We start from the raw sequence: 17,016 nt of genomic DNA, 5'->3' as shown, positions 1-17,016 counted from the left end.
ACTGATTTCGTTTATTTGTTGGTTTCTTAGAATGGTGAATAAATAAATAAAAAGGAATATGCCATCCTGTTATCCTAAGCTAGCGGGCATCTTGTGCCAATGTGTTCAGTAGGTTAAATAAATTATGCATTGGACTTTTGAGTGCAAATGGGAGAAATATGAATTCCATACTATTTTATGAATAAGTGGGAAGAGGGGAGAGCAACATGAGCTTGCCGTATCATCTGCAATGGGACTTCCGTTTAGATACAATGACCTTGAGAGGGAGCTAAAGGTACAAAAAAGATATGAGGGTAGATAACTATGAATGATAATTACTGTGGCTTTCAGTCTGCCAGGTATTGCATGACAGCCTTTTCCTGCATTGCCCTTTTTGTGGTCACTTAACAGTTGTGAATCATGCCTGTGTGATTCACACATAGATACGATACAATCTCCATGGCAACTTGGTCACTTGAGTTAGAATTACGAGCTGGCACAACTCAAGGTTACTCTCTCCCAATGCTTTTAGAGCTACCATTAGCTTTTTTTGATTTGGTCTCTATTGTGAAGCCAGATCTCCATACTTAAATCCCATTTCCATAGCAGTTTCTTGAATTCCACTGCGCAGGGCATTTTAGCTTGGAAAACAATTTCATTCCATAAAGGATGACAGGAGGATGAAACCTCCCGTCTTGCACATATGTGCCACATGCTTCTGTACTATTGAAAACATTGTGTTTAGCTTTGGGTAGACATCAAGTCACCAACCATGCTTCTTTTGCTGATGCTCCTTCTGGAGGTAGACTACTGAGATCTAAAAACAAACAACACATAGAATCAAAAGGTTGGTTTGAATTCCAGGCGAATGCAGGCACAGAATCGGCCAATTTAATTTCTTTATGTGCTCTGTTTTTTTTTTCTTGCTCCTGTGTGTGTGTGTGTGTGTGTGTGTGTTGTGTATCTTGATTGCAAGCATCGTCTCCCCCTGTTGTCCATACCCATAAAATGCAGTGATCAGAAATACGAGAAAGGCGATGTGTTTCTTTGCCGTTCTTTTGTAACCTGACATGAAGTAGACAGACACCTTCTGAAGTTTGTGCATGCTGTGCTTTTCCCCCTCCCTTGCTGCAACAAGAAAAGCCTTTTCTTTTAACCTGGCTTCCTTTGAAGAAGTGAATCAGGCAGCTTCATGGCCTCTCAAGGTAAGTGATTATATATAACCCATAAAGGGATGTTTACTAAAAAAGGGGGGGGGAAATAAAAAAGAAACCCACCCCTAATGGTATATAGCAATCAGCCATCTGATTAAATGGGAAAGTGACAACTCCAAGGAGTGGTAATTTCTGCTCTGACTATGCTGCAACAGAGGCAGAAGAAAATAGAATGTCAGATATAATATATAAACTTCAGCGTACATTTCTTCACGGATGTGCGATGTTGGTGCACCTGTCTGCTTTTGCATACATGCTATTTATTAAACAATAGGAAACATGGAAAGGTCATGCTTCCGTTGAAAGTTTCACATCCTTCAAGCACACTTCACCGGAGAATTATTGCTTCAGCAAGTGCTGATCATTTGGAACATGGTTGACAAAATCCCCACTAACAAGCGTCTGAAGGACAATTGAGTGCAATCAGACTGAAGGGGGTAGTTCGTGCCATGTCTTCTCTTTAGTTTGAGACAGCTAACTCCTCATTAAAGGTGAAAATTGCCAGCAACTGGAAATCCTTTCAAACCGTTTCCCTTTAAAAAGAGTAAAAATGAAATGTTATACTTAAAAATGAAGTCAAATTCTTCTCTCACATCTCACTTCAAATAGCACAGGTGTTAAAAATCTGGCACGAGGGTCTCTGGAAGTACTAACAAGATCACTCGCCAAAAAATTATACATGAAATGCTATTTTAATATGGTTAGTTTAAATTTCTGGGTAATTTTCATGGCACTTCTTGCCATGTGCAATTAAGTAGGTTGTAAACCTGGGGTGTGTGAATGTAGGTACTTTCTGATGCAGTAGAAAAAGTCAGTTGTCCCATCTGTAAAATGGGGGGGGTGCATTGTTATTGTGAAGACAAGTGGAAAACACTGCGCAAAATGCAATGTTCTGTTTAAATAAGGAGTAGAATGGGGTTTAGTGGAGTTAGCAAAATCATTTGGAGCAAAGTATCCCAAAAGAAAAGGAACATAAAGCATAAATCTACATCTAATCAGCAGCCTGTGGTTTAAAATATTGCAATTTATATGCTTTATCTACAGCACAGTATATTTTTAAGTGTGTGGAAAACTACTGGAATAGGGATCCCTTCATGTACCACCTTTGCAGATGCATAAAATAATGTATACCACTCCTCAAATTGTCGTAGATTTTCATGAATATTTAGTGCACCTGCTGCTTCATTTTCTCTAGCTTAAGTCTGAGTGACAGGGCAGACTTCACTTTCCCCCCACCAGCCCCTTCTTTAAAAAATGACACCTGTACTTGGCCAATAAAACTTCACGGCATTTCAGGAAACACAAGTTTGGCCAACGACAGGATTCTGTGAGGTAAAATGATGCAGGAGAGCATATGAAATATTTATGGCCCGGTTATGCATTTTTTAAAAGCCAGATAGAAATTCAAAGGGATTCCTCCTCCTCCTTCCTGGGGTCTCGAGCTTTTGAAGGAAAGCTGTGGCTGCAATGATAAATTAAGATCAAAACACAATTACACGACGAAACAGGCATGTTCACAATGGAAAATAACGCAAACGGGCCTCTTCTAAACCCACAACAGCCGAAAACTGTAACTTGGTGGTTTATGTCCAAATTGTAAAAGACACATCATTGTCACACAAGGTTTCTTCAGATGGGGCTACCTTCCGTCTCTAAAAAGCGAGCTGAGCATGATCAGAGAAGGCAGAGATGAAGCTTCCTCTGACATGAAAGCAGATAGAAGACAGTTGGTCAAGCCATGAAAACAGAATGAAGCAGGACTGGCAAAGAAAAAGATCCTTTACAGGGTATGCAGGTTGTATTAGGCCCCATCTGCACTATACAATTAAAGCAGTATCATACCACTTTGATGGTCCCCCCCCAAAGAATTCTGGGAACTGTAGCTTGTTCAGGGTGCTGTGAGTTGTTAGGAAACCCCCATTTCCCTCAAAGAGCTACAATCCTGATAGTGGTTTAACAGTCAACGCCAGACCCACCAAGTGTCCCTATTTTACATGGGTTTAAAGAAGCTATCCGTGTTTCTGATTTGACCCCAGAATGTCCCGCTTTTCCTTAAGACATCCCTACTTTCATGGGAGAACTGTTGGAGGCTATGGAGTTATCTGGCCCTAGAGCCATTGAAGGCAGTGGCGTGGCTAGATGCTTGGGTGCCCAGGGCAGTGCGCACGCCCTGAAGCCGGGGGTGGAGCGAGTTGCCCATGGGGGTGGGGCAAGCCAAGGCAGGGTGTGCTGCCTGGAGCCTTTCTGCAGCCTCCCCCTCAGCTGTAGGGTGGCTGAGGCGGTGGGCAGACACAAGCCATGCACTGCTTGAAAAAGCAGCACAGAGCTTGCAAGCAGGCAGTCCGCCGACCGCCTCCCCCTCAGGAGAGACGCATGGCTCAGGCATGCTGCATGCCCAATGGTGTGTTGCCCAGTGCCCCCCCCCACCTCACCTAGCTATGCCTCTGGATTAGGCAGATTCATGGAGGGGAGGGCTGTCGAAGGCTACTAGCCATAAAGGCTGTGCTCTGCCTGCAAATTTTTTGAAAAAAAGTTGGAGGCAGCAATGCGTATTTTTCTTCAAAAACACATATTTTTGGCATTTTGTCACCCCCCCCCCCTCAGTGATTACACCCAGGGTGGTCCGCACCCACCGCACACCCCTTCCCACGCCACTATTGAAGGCAGCCCTGTATAGGGAAATTTTAAAATGTTCAATGCTTTGTTATGTTTTTTATATATGTTGGAAGCTGCCCAGAGTGGGTGGGGCAACCCAGTCAGATGGGTGGAGTATAAATAGAATGGTGATGGTGGTGGTGGAATAGGACATCCCTATTTTCATCAGGACGCAGGTGGCGCTGTGGGTTAAACCACAGAGCCTAGGGCTTGCCGATCAAAAGGTCGGCAGTTCGAATCCCCGCAACAGGGTGATCTCCCGTTGCTCGGTCCCTGCTCCTGCCAACCTAGCAGTTCGAAAGCACGTTAAAGTGCAAGTCGATAAATAGGTAAGCGGGAAGGTAAACGACATTTCCGTGCGCTGCTCTGGTTTTGCCAGAAGCGGCTTAGTCATGCTGCCCACATGACTCGGAAGCTGTACGCCGGCTCCCTCGGCCAGTAAAGTGAGATGAGCGCCACAACCCCCGAGTCGTCCGCGACTGGACCTAATGGTCAGGGGTCCCTTTACCTTTACCTTTATTTTCATCGGAGAAATGTTGAAGGGTATGCAATGCCTTTTCCCAGGGAACACTGGGATTCCCAGGATTCTTTGCCTGTCTTTGACAGAGAAGGCAGAGAGGCCAAAGGCAGATGGAGCAAGAGCAAACGACAGGCAGAGTCAAATAATTTTTGGTTTTGTCCCCATCCAACTTGCTAAATTCAACAAGGGCAACAGTGAAACTAAGGAGAAGGAAGTTGACTGCTGGACTAGTACATCCTGGAGTGGGTGTAAGTAAGAAGGCAGGCAGTTGGGGTTTGGCTGAGGTTTGCGGAGCAGTGCCCCTTTCGCCCTAAAGGACCAGCCTGCACTATTGACCATGCTCCCTGCTTTAGACTTTTCAGCAACAAAGCTACAATGTGGCGTGAGGTGAACTGAACAGAAGGGCATTGAAGATGTCACAGAGGGTGTGTGACCAGTGGATGTGAGTCTCACATAATGGAGGTGGAATGTCTGAATCAGGCTGTTGTTATTGACCAAACTAGGACCTATTTTCATTTTAAAAAAACTTTTGTAATGTTTTCATGCAGCTATTTCAGGCCAAATTCAGAAACCAATGCAAGATCCTCTTCCCAGTTCTCCGGAGCCTCCAGCTCAAACAAAGACTTCAGAAAGTACCGTTGTCTGGAAACAAGCCCAGCCTCCTGCCGGTTTGCCTCCTGGTCTGGAATACCTCAGCCAGGTCCTGTTCCACTTCCAACTAACTTTAAGATTATATATTAGATGTGTTTGAAGGGCCCCCTTTTAGATTTACTTCCACCTTGCCAAAATGATGTGTGGTGCCTTTATCTTTTTGTGCTTCCGTAAAATGCAGCAACAGATTATAATAATTTTCACTTTGGGATTCCCTGAGATGATCTATCTTCCCTTGAATTTACTCCACATTTCATTCCAGATCTGCTCAAAATATTTTCCCTCTCTCTCCTCAGAAGCATAGCAATTCCAGATGGTTCATCCCCACCCCACCCCCTTTGGGGTAGTTATGAATTACCTTTGCAAGTGCCTCAGGGATGCCACACATCAACACAGCATGAACACTGTGTTGGCCGGTGTTGCTTCCTCCACTGGGGATGGAGTGGTGGTTTTGCTATTGGACAATTCCACCCTCTGCTTGACCTTTCATCTACAGTAGGTAACTAAACACTCGCTCTCATTTCTTGGTATGATGAAGTGTCATAGGTAGGTTGAGCAGATGCATGCAAATTTTTTGTTTTATTTCTTTTCTGAAATACGACTTTTTCTAGAAACATACGAGTTGCCAAACCAGGGAAAGAGGAACTGTGGCTCTCCAGATTCCCCTCTGCTGAAGCCAGCACAGCCAATGGTCAGATATGATGGGAAATAAGAACTGATGGGAAATGTCCATCAATGTCTGGAGGGGCACAGATTCCCTCTCCCTCTCCCTGCCTCACAAACACCCCAAGATCTGGATTGCTCTTGAAACTTGTCTGCAAGCCTTCTGCAATCCACCTGCAGACTTTTGAGGTATAGATTGTGCCCTGGTTTTTCTCTCTCCCCAATTTTGCTGAACAGCTAGTCTGATGAAGAACTCTACCTACATTGCTACCTATATTTGAGTCTTTTTGCTTGATGTTTTGAGTTGAGCAAACGTTTAGGGAACCATCTTTCTTAGGTATTTTGCTATTGTCTAGCTAGTCTTGCAAAGGACCCACTTATTCCATCTGATATTCTGCTGCAGGCTCAGATTTGTAGAATGAAAGAAGTCAGCTTTGAGGTTTTCTGAAAAGCAAAACTTTTGATTTCTAGCTGGACCCTAACTCTGGTGAAATCAAATCTAAATTACGGAGCCTTAGAACTCCTGTCACACCACCACTGTACTTAGATCTGAGGCTTCTTGCCTGGAAATATCATATGTGATCAAACACTTCCAAATACTCCATGAAAATTGTTAATAGAAAGCCTGTTCGACAACAAGGGCGAGAGCTGCTTCAGAGAGCAATTTTTTAGAATTGCAATTGGAGGTTGCCCCAATTTTTCTCCTGCCTTTTCTGTATCATGAAACAGGGGGTGAACCTGGAGACAACAAAAGGCACAAACTTGCATCTTGTCAAAAGCGCTTGTGCCAAGGGCATTACTGGAAAAGGAATTGCTGTTCTTTGTGACCATGTGATTTGGTTCTGATGTGGTTCTGATGTGGACATACATCAAATTCCTTATTTCTGTGGTGTTTTTTTTCCCAATGCTCATATGTCCCATATGTGGTTAGAATGGGATAGAATTCAGTTCCCTGCTTCTCAGACTGTATTGAGGAATAACGTCAGGTCTTAAGGCAGGAGTGGGGAACATGCTGCAGCCTGAAGGCCACATTCCCTTCTGGGCAACATTACTGGAGTCAAGTGCCAATGGTGGGCGGGGAGAGAGGCAAAAGTATATTTTAATTAGACAAGGAATGTAAATTTTCAAAGCACCTTTTAAAAGAACAGCTTGCTGGATCAGACCAGTGGCCCATCTAATCCAACACCCTACTCTTGCAATGACCAGCCAGATTCCTGTGGAAAGCCCGCAAGCAGGACAAAAGCATACGTTCCAACTTTTTCCAATGCGAAACCAGGAATTGCGTCTTCTGGGACGATCTCCAGGGCGAATCATGTAGACCTGCGCCTCACTCCTGCCCCAAAAAACCCTGCTTTTTTTGGAGGGGGGCAAGATCTTGCACAGCAGCCACAAATGCACATTTGTGTTTTGGGCACCACACAAGATCGTGGTTCCGACAAAGCACTTTTTAAACGGTGAGAGTGTCTCGTAAGAGCGCATGAAATTGTGGCACCCAAGACAGCCGCTGAGATCCTGGGATGCCTCATTTTTCCCCAGGAGACTTGGAAAATATGCATAAGTGGAAGAGCACTCTGCCCACCTGCAATTCCCAGCAGCCGGCATCCAGAGGTAAACTGCCTCTGGCAGAGGAGGCAGAACCTAGGCATCATGGACAATAGCCTTCTCCTTCCTGAATTTATATAATCCTTTTTAAAAAGCCATTCAAGTTGGTGGCCATCACTGCCTCTTTTGGGGAGCAAATTCCATTGTGCATGAAGAAGTGATGATGGGCTTAAGGGCATCCTGAGCAAGTTTGCAGATGACACCAAATTGGGAGGGGTGGCTAATACCCCAGAGGACAGGATCACACTTCAAAATGACCTTAACAGATTAGACAACTGGGCCAAAGCAAACAGGATGGATTTTAACAAGGAGAAATGTAAAGTACTACACTTGGGCAAAAAAAATGAAAGGCACAAATACAGGATGGGAGACACCTGGCTTGAGAGCAGTACATGTGAAAAGGATCTGGGAGTCTTGGTAGACCACAAACTTGACATGAGTCAACAGTGCGATGCAGCAGCTAAAAAAGCCAATGCAATTCTGGGCTGCATCAATAGGAGTATAGCATCTAGATCAAGGGAAGTAATAGTACCACTCTATTCTGCTCTGGTCAGACCTCACCTGGAGTACTGTGTCCAGTTCTGGGCACCACAGTTCAAGAAGGATACTGACAAGCTGGAATGTGTCCAGAAGAGGGCAACCAAAATGGTCAAAGGCCTGGAAATGATGCCTTATGAGGAACAGCTTAGGGAGCTGGGTATGTTTAGCCTGGAGAAGAGAAGGTTAAGGGGTGATATGATAGCCATGTTCAAATATATAAAAGAATGCCATGTAGAGGAGGGAGAAAGGTTGTTTTCTGCTGCTCCAGAGAAGTGGACACAGAGCAATGGATTCAAGCTACAAGAAAGAAGATTCCACCTAAACATTAGGAAGAACTTCCTGACAGTAAGAGCTGTTCGACAGTGGAATTTGCTGCCAAGGAGTGTGGTGGAGTCTCCTTCTTTGGAGGTCTTTAAGCGGAGGCTTGACAGGCATCTGTCAGGAATGCTTTGATGGTGTTTCCTGCTTGGCAGGGGGTTGGACTGGATGGCCCTTGTGGTCTCTTCCAACTCTATGATTCTATGATTCTAAGTGCTTTGTTATCTGTCCGGAATCTTCCAACATTCAGCTTCATGGGATGCCCACAAGTTCTAGTGTTATGAGGGAAGGAGAAAAACTCTACCCACTATCTCCATGAGATGCATAGGATGCCCTGCTTCCACGTGAACAGGCCAGTTCGCTCCAGTTGCAGCGCCTCTGTGCTCCATAGCTCTGGTGTATTCTCCATCCCATATATAATATTATAAACTTCTATCATGCCCCCTCTTACTCTCCTTTTGTCTAAACTAAGAAAATCCTGGTAGGGGAGTTATTCCATTTCCTTGATCATTTTGGTATTATTATTATTTTAAAAAAAAACTTATGTACAGTGGGCCAGTTTTTACACACACAGTAGCACCTTAGAGACCAACTAAGTTTGTCATTGGTATGAGCTTTCTGAAGAAATGTGCATGCACACGAAAGCTCATACCAATAACAAACTTAGTTGGTGTCTAAGGTGCTACTGGAAGGAATTTTTTTATCTTGTTTACACATACACACACACCCTGCTATTCTCCACCCCGCTTGAGCAAACTGTAATATTACCCTACAAGCACTTTCACCCCAAAATTAAAAGCAGAACTCCAGCATGAGGGAGACTGAGTTAAGCGACACTGCTGCCATATGTAGATTTTACTATGGTTTTACACTGCTGATGTATGTACTGGTTATACTTGTTTGTTTTTGTAGTAACTGTTTTAAGTTTTGCTTGTCTTTGAATTTTGTTGGGTTTTTTTAAAAATTAAATACATAAAGGTATTAACAGCCCAGAGGACGTACATTCCGTACTGTAGTTTAATTGGGTGCTATATAAATGCCAGATACAAATAAATACTATACTATACTGCATCTAGTATTTTATGCAATGCACTATTATTTATTAGTGTTTGATGCTGTTCAGTATGAAAATCTCCAGATTTTCTTATTTATCTCACATTTTCTTATTTATTTTCATTTCTAAACAGTTGGACCAGATCATTATTCACCAGCAAGTGGAGCTTCTCCAAGGTAATGCACATTCCAGCTCAGCCATTGTTAGAGATGCCAGATCCAATTCCTTCTAACCCACATCACTTTTGCTTGTGTTGACCCATTCAGGTGGTCCCTCATTTTTGCACTAAGATGCAATGTCTATTTCTACCTCTATAAAAAATCGCATGTAACAATATTTTTGAAGACATTCTCTCTCAAAATAGCACACCTTATAAAACATATTTTCTGTTGTTTTATTTTAAAAAAATAAAAATAAAAATCTAATCCGGAAGGAATTAGCCTTGGATCAAATTCAAATGTAACGCTGTTGAATCAAAACAGTCATCAAAAATATCTCTCTCTCTTTAGGCTAAATGCATTTCTACCTGTTTGGCTTTATTTAGTTATTCTTGGGACTGAGACCTGCAGCAAGTATGAGATTAAAAACCACCTGGGACAAAGAGTTTACTTTGCAGTGGAAGAAAATGGTTGCTTTGATCGTAACTTCTGCTCGCCACTGAGGTCTTTTACCATAAGGATTACAGACAACACAGGTCAAGAGGTGATCACAGTGAACAGACCTTTAAGGTGTAATAGCTGCTGTTTCCCATGTTACCTGCAAGAGGTTAGTTAATCCTAGTAGCAACCCATTTTATCAGTTTGCACATTTCCTGTACATCTGTAGTACGCGCATTCTGATGTCGACGATTTAGAACTGCCCCTGAGTGTGCATTCATCTGAAAGATAGAATGTGCTTCAGAATAAGCATCCCATTTATTCCCTTTATATTGCATTTGCCCTTCTTTAAAGGAATCTTGCAGAAGGGGGATATTGCACAGGGAATGGGTGCATGAGATTGTACTTTTACTGAGTGTGCTTTTTTCTTCCTCCCATGGTCTTTCAGACTGAGAAGGGGCAGCCTCACTTGCAGTTTCCGGGTTCCTTTAGCGCTTAGCTGCCAAGTATCCCATTTTTCACTGAAAACCCCCGGATTTTAATCCGTTTCCCGCTGTTCTCCCGAATGGAGAAAAATCCCAGAAATCCCCCAGATTTCCTACCTGCAAGGGAGCCTCCATTTTGGGTGCCGCTCTTCCCATGGGTGGGCACCGGAAATCAGGCAGAGCGGCACTAGAAGTCGCTTCTACGCATGCCCGGTGGCCATGCCCAGTGGCCAAGATGGCCGCCGCCATGCGGCCACCACCAAGATGGCCACCGGGCATGCGTAGAAGCGACTTCCAGTGCCGCTGTGCCCAATTTCCGGTGCCCACACATGGGAAGAGCGGCCCCAGAAGTTGCTACTACGCAACTTCCGGTGCCGCGCTGCTGCTGATCCCACTAAAGGTATGCTTTAGTGTTGGTGACTGGATTCAGGTCCAAACTAGGAACCACTTCAATTGCATAGCTACGAAGCACACCAACATTTATTCCTTCCTTTAATTATGGGCATGGAGAGGGGTGATTTGCAATGGGACCAGAGCAGGGGGCTGGGAGAGCTAACCCAGGGGTAGCCATCCCTGGGATAGCCAGATATTGTTGGACTAAGCTCCCCAAATCCCTGAGTATTGGCCATGCTGGCAGAAGCTTATGGGAGTTGTAGTCCAACAACATCTATAGGGCATATTGGTTGCCCCTGCGCTAACCCATCAGATGTCATTTTATTAAATCCTTCAGCAATTATCTTCAAAAGCCACTGGTTAGATTAACTTCTTATTTTCATTGTCCAATAGTTAGAAGTTCAGTCTCCTCCTGGGACTACAGTTGGCTATGTGGTGCAGAAATGGGACCCTCTCCTGCCCAAGTTCACTATCAGGAATGAAAGCAATGAAGATGTGTTGAAGATAATTGGCCCTTGTGCAACATGTGGTTGTTTTGGAGATGTTGACTTTGAGGTACTTTTGATAGCATTGTGATGTGTGTGTGTGTGTGTGTGTGTGTGTGTGTGTTTTCAGTTTGCAAAATATGGGGAGAGGTGGAATGAATCATAATGACAGCCCTCACTAAACCAATTTATTCATCTTATGTGCTGCATTTTCAGAGGGAGGGGGAAATTTCAGAGGGATAAATAATGCAATTTATTTATTTAATGATTTTCTAGTCCACCTTTTAGGAATATAAAAGCAGCTAACAAAAGTCAGTAAAACTTCGGTCCTATGCCTGGGAGGAAGCCCCACTGAACTCTGAACGTGCTGTATGACACATATTTCAAAAAAGCATTGAAAACAAGACCAGTAAATTAAGAACTAAAGTAGCAGCAATTAAAATCATGAAAGCTATAAATCAAGTGCCAAGCAGAACAAAAACGTGTTTAAATTCTGCTTTAAAGCTATCTATGAGTTATTTTAATTTTAAAAAGTTCACATTTTCAAAATATTTTTAAAAAGCTGACTGCGGTTTGCAGCCTTTGAATGTCACTTAAATTATTGGCTTGTGCTTCACTCCCTTGTTTTCTACTGCTTGCATAAGTGGCTCTTGCAGGAGGGGATGTATGGGGGCAGGGGGTTAGTGGTGGCAACTGCATCAAGGTTCCATGGTATTCACACCACAAATGCATTACATGATCAGTGCCATCAGCTCTGTCAATAAAAAAGAATTTTGTGCATCGATTTGAAGAAAGCAGATAGAAGAAAGTTCTTTCTCTCTCTCTCTCTCTCTCTCTCTCTCTCTCTCTCTCTCTCTCTCTCTCTCTCTCGAATCAATGTATTTATTGTATTAAATGGCTCTGACAGTTTCAGCCCAGATTAAAATGTGGTTTGTATTACTTGATAAGGTTTCGTTGGAGATAAAATACCTATATTGAATTTAAGCCAGCTGGCAATTATGCACTAAACATTTAACTGATGTTCAGTTATACGCAGCTTCTCATTTCTGAAATTCATTTGCTCTCTTAAATAGCCCAAATGTCATAGTTAACCACCACTTAATCCCATTCACCCACGCTTCCAAATATTTGAGGATTGTTCTCCATGCATTCCTTTCAGTTCTCATATGTTCTTTTCCTTTCCTGCAGGTAAAATCTCTAAACGGAATGTCAACTATTGGCAAGATTTCCAAGTATTGGTCTGGATTTGTCAATAACATCTTTACCAATACAGCCAACTTTGGTATTCAGGTTCCTGTAGACCTTGACGTAAAAATCAAGGCTGTAATGATTGGTGCTTGTTTCCTCCTAGTAAGTATACCAGCAAAGGCAAAGTCATCTCTTTCCTCAGTCCAATCCTTCTTTCCTTATGCTCATGCCTACATTTTAGAAGCAGTCCTGTGAGACTGGGCTGAATGGATACTTGAAACTGGGACTCCTGCACCTAAACCCAACACTCTCTGCACCATGCCACATTTCTTTATGATCCATCATATTCTCTAACCACACAGGCAATTCTGTGTATGGCACGCAACTCATTGAAAAACAATTATTTTAATCCTGTAGCCCACCGGCTACAGTTTGGATTTGATATCCCACTTTATCAGTACCCTAAGGAGTCTCAAAGTGGCTAACAATCTCCTTTCCCTTCCTCCCCCACAACAAACACTCTGTGAGGTGGGTGGGGCTGAGAGACTTCAAAGAAGTATGACTAGCCCAAGGTCACCCAGCAGCTGCATGTGGAGGAGCGGAGACGCGGACCCGGTTCCCCAGATTACAAGTCTACTGCTCTTAACCACTACACCACACCGGCTCTCAGAGCCCAGAGCAGCAAAATGCAACACATTTATTTAGATACTAAATACATTGAAAACATTGAAAACCAGTCAAATATCCTCATAGCTAATCATTTCAAGGTTGCTGGGAACAGTATCTGTTTGCTATCAAAGCCTGGTTGAACAGGAATGCTCTTAAATTCCCCCTGAATGCTAATAATGGAGACAGAGACACCTCACCAAGGAGGGCATTTCATAAATGGGGAGCCACCACCAAAAAGGCCTTGTCATGAGTCAATGCTCTCTGGGTAGTTCCCACTGGTGGCACCAACACACACCCGGAACCTACTGAAAGCCTAAGGCGACACTCACCTGATCTTAGTATGTCATATAATTTGCCAAGGATTTTCATTTTCTTAAATGCAGACTTTACCTCATTCTGGATAGCATAGTATCCTTTGATCTAAAGAATCGTATGAGGCAGAAGCAGCTTGTTGAGGGAGGCAGAGCAGTATTTGCACTGCACCAACCTCCCCATTGCCTTTGCTCTTCCTTCCGATAAGCAACCGCAGCCCACCTGCTTAGAAGCTAACATAGTGGCTCCAAGCCCATATATTAGGCCACTTCTGATGAGAACTTGCAGTCAATTGGAGTTGGTTCTGACATGAATGTATATGGACAGTTTTGCCCTAAATGCGAACCCTTCTGTCACGGTCCTGCATGGACCTGTACAGCACCACTGGATGTCTTACGATCGATTGATGCTGCACCAATGACACTTTGTATCCGCAGCTGCAGTTTCCCTCAGGCTGCCAGCTGGATGCTTGCACTTTATTCAGATAACACAGACCAGGATAGGTTTTAAATAACAAGTGTGTTTTATTTGTTGGTACAGAAGCGTGTGGTTACTGAAAGCATAAAGTCATACATAAACTTATAACTATTACCCTATACCTGCCTATACCTGCTAAATTAATTACCGGCCTATACCTCTAATTAAACCACGCCACCAGTTTCACCTCAACCTCCTATCCTGTGTGTTCCTTTCCCCCAATAACCCACCTAGTTCTCTGACTCTCACTGACACCTCCACCTCTCTTCCACAATTCCCCCACCTCCAACTCCAACCCCAACTGCAACTCCACTCAACTGCCCTAACTGCCACTGGGAAGGGTTTTTTATACCCTGCCAGCACCTGCCCCTCAGGGTTCTAAGGTTCCAAACTTAACCCCTTACTTGCTCAACCTTCTTCCTAAATAGGTTCGCCACACCTTCATACATGAACTCACAAGTGCCCAATCAGTGCTTGAGCTGGCAGTGGGACCACACCAGTTAGCCATGCCTCCATGTTCCACACCATGCTGCCCCAACTTCCATTTCCATGTATTGACACGAACATCTGCAAAGGGGGAATCTTCCTGTATCTACAGGAAGGCTCTTCCCCTTTGTGGACATCCACCTCAATACCATCAATGTGCTCCAGTTTGGCAGGAAGGGAAGGGTATAAACACATCCAATGTTATCAAAAGCACTAGCAATATAAACCACGCATTAATCTCAAAACCAGCATGAAACCATGGATGTTGGATTCAACACAGTGATAACCGGATAGTTGCATCAGCACGAAAATTCCTCCTTGCGCAACGGAAACAATCTCCTCCTCTTCTTCCCTTGCACACCCTTTGATTCTGTTTTGGGGTGATTCCCCCAACCTTCTAGAACAGATATGGAGACAATTTGGGGGCATGTGTCTGAAAATTCAACTGAAATGTAGTTGAAGTTCACCCAATTTATTTGACAAAATTTGTAGACTGCTTAATAAATACCGTATATACTCGAGTATAAGCCAACCTGAATATAAGCCGAGGCACCTAATTTTACCTCAAAAAAACTGGGAAAACTTATTGACTCGAGTATAAGCCGAGGGTGGGAATTGCAGCAGCTACTGGTAAATTTCAAAAATAAAAATAAATACCGTCCTATGTCTTTCCTAGCTGTCGGCGGTGGGGAAGGGGGAGAAGTGGCCAGGAGAGATCCCTTCCTCACCGCTTCTCCCTCCCCGCCGCCTCGCACAGAGCAGGCATAGGACTGGGGTTCGGAGAGTCGCAGCACAACACTTCTCCGAACCCAGGTCCTGTGCCTTTCTCTGCTGCCGCCCACCTCACTCGAATATAAGCCAAGGGCTGCTTTTTCAGCACATTTTGGTGCTGAAAAAGTAGGCTCATATTCAAGTATAATAAATAAATCTCTAAGCAAGTTATATAAAATGTAGATATAGGCCAGCTAACTACCCTCATGTATACTCCATGAAACATTAAAAGCTTTAGATAAAATACATGTTTTTTAAAATATTGCTTTTTTAAAAAATGGTAAAGGACCCCTGGACGGTTAAGTCCAGTCAAAGGCGACTATGGGGTTGTGGTGCTCATCTCGCTTTTCAGGCCAAGGGAGCAGGCGTTTGTCCACAGACATCTTTCTGGGTCATGTGGCCAGCATGACCAAACTGCTTCTGGTGCAACAGAACACCGTGAAGGAAGCCAGAGGGCATGGAAATGCTGTTTACCTTCCCACCACAGTGGTATCTATTTATCTACCTGCACTGGCTTGCTTTTAAACTGCTAGGTTGGCACGAGCTAGAACAGAGCAACAGGCGCTCACCCCATCGTGGGGATTCGAACTGCCAACCTTCTGATCGGGAAGCCCAAGAGGCTCAGTGGTTTGTCCAATTGCTTTCACTGACCGCTCCTGAAACAAGCCCCCTGAACTAGATCTTAAGCTACAGGGAGGACCATATGAGTGCGGATGGTACCAAACCATTCAGTGGTTTAAAGGTAAAAGCTAACTAGCATGTTATAAAAATTGTAAAGGTGCCTAATGATTCTGTTGTTAGCCAAACCCTTTAGTCCAACAAGGCAAGGAATAAAATTATCTTCATACTTTAAAGCCGTCTGATTTCTTCTGATTCAAAACTGTCTTTCCTCAGAAGAACTATTTTAAAAAGGCTTTAATGAAACCCTACAAGTCATCCTTTTGATATTAATTGTTGCCTTTTTGTATCTTCCTCATCATTCACAGTTTATTTATTTGTAGGACTTAATGTTCTTTGAGAACTCCTTGGATGGATTGTAACAAGGAAGATGATAGGAACAATAAAATATGCAAACTACAGTTCAGTAAGTAAGAATGAAACATAAATTGGTCGCCTTTGCTTTGAAGACTTATACATAAGACACTTTCTAATTCTTTTTCATTTTCTTCCAGCAGTCCCTTGAGCTCTGGATATTACTTTTGAACTGTACAATCCTATGTTTTGTTTTTGGGAGTTTTTTGTAAGAAGAAAAAAGTGGGAGAGACCATGACCAATGTTTATTAAACTATAAGTTGCGTAAATAAGTATTTTCTCATTTTTATTGTGTAGATGATTGCTAAATATACAGTTTACAGAGAGGAAAAAGAGTATTGCTTTGGAGTATTGCAGTTCTCTTTGGACTCGTTTGATGTCTTTGCGTCAGAAAGCATGAAAGATTAGAACTAAGACTTGAAGTGCCACTGATGAAAAGTCTTTACTTACAGAGCCCTTTGAAGTTTGGGAAATGCTGGCCCCGGCTATTAGCTGGAAAGCAAAAAGCAAAAGAACGAGGTTTATTATTATATCCCAAGAAGCCTTCAGATTTAGAGTTATTAACAGTAACTAACAGAGACACCATCCACCGGGAAAGCTAAAGAGAGGTGTCTGAAGGGAGGCTTGTGGGTGATGGTGTTAATTGTTCAGATTTAAGAGGTACTTAAACAACATAGTTAAAATTTATGGGCTCACTGATGGCAATTGTCTGTTTCCTGCGACAGGTGATGTATCAGAACATACCAAACCAAATCCTTTGAAATGCATACGGCCATGATTGATTTTAAAGCTGGGAGTCTGAAATAAGCTTCCACTTGCATTCACGGGCTACCTGCATGTGATATTTAGAGCTGGATTAGGCCCTCTGAAGTTAGGGGAAGCATCTCTTCCCTCATTATGAAAGAGATTAGCTATGGTTTATGGCT

At 43.3% G+C, this 17,016-nt stretch overlaps 1 protein-coding gene across 2 annotated transcripts; it reads left to right on the top strand.

The window, feature by feature from the left end:
* Nucleotides 1-978: 978 nt before the first annotated feature.
* On the top strand, nucleotides 979-16,358 carry LOC118093923 (phospholipid scramblase family member 5). 2 transcript variants are annotated; one of them, XM_088669898.1, is made up of 8 exons: nucleotides 979-1,184; nucleotides 4,917-5,068; nucleotides 9,330-9,372; nucleotides 9,741-9,961; nucleotides 11,064-11,225; nucleotides 12,344-12,505; nucleotides 16,060-16,142; nucleotides 16,231-16,358. In XM_088669898.1, exons 1-7 carry the CDS (start codon nucleotides 1,172-1,174, stop codon nucleotides 16,096-16,098), a joined length of 792 nt encoding a protein of 263 aa, XP_088526024.1. In that variant the 5' UTR covers nucleotides 979-1,171; the 3' UTR covers nucleotides 16,099-16,142; nucleotides 16,231-16,358. The 2 variants fall into 2 exon arrangements, with proteins under 2 accessions (XP_088526024.1, XP_088526025.1); XM_088669899.1 differs by lacking the exon at nucleotides 979-1,184 and adding an exon at nucleotides 2,817-2,980.
* The last annotated feature ends 658 nt before the right edge of the window (nucleotides 16,359-17,016 follow it).

Source organism: Zootoca vivipara, chromosome 5 (genome assembly GCF_965207765.1).
Source record: "Zootoca vivipara chromosome 5, rZooViv2.hap1.1, whole genome shotgun sequence".
Lineage (NCBI taxonomy): Eukaryota > Metazoa > Chordata > Lepidosauria > Squamata > Lacertidae > Zootoca > Zootoca vivipara.
Note: the sequence above shows the minus strand (reverse complement) of the source record. Positions and strands in the feature narration are given on the sequence as shown.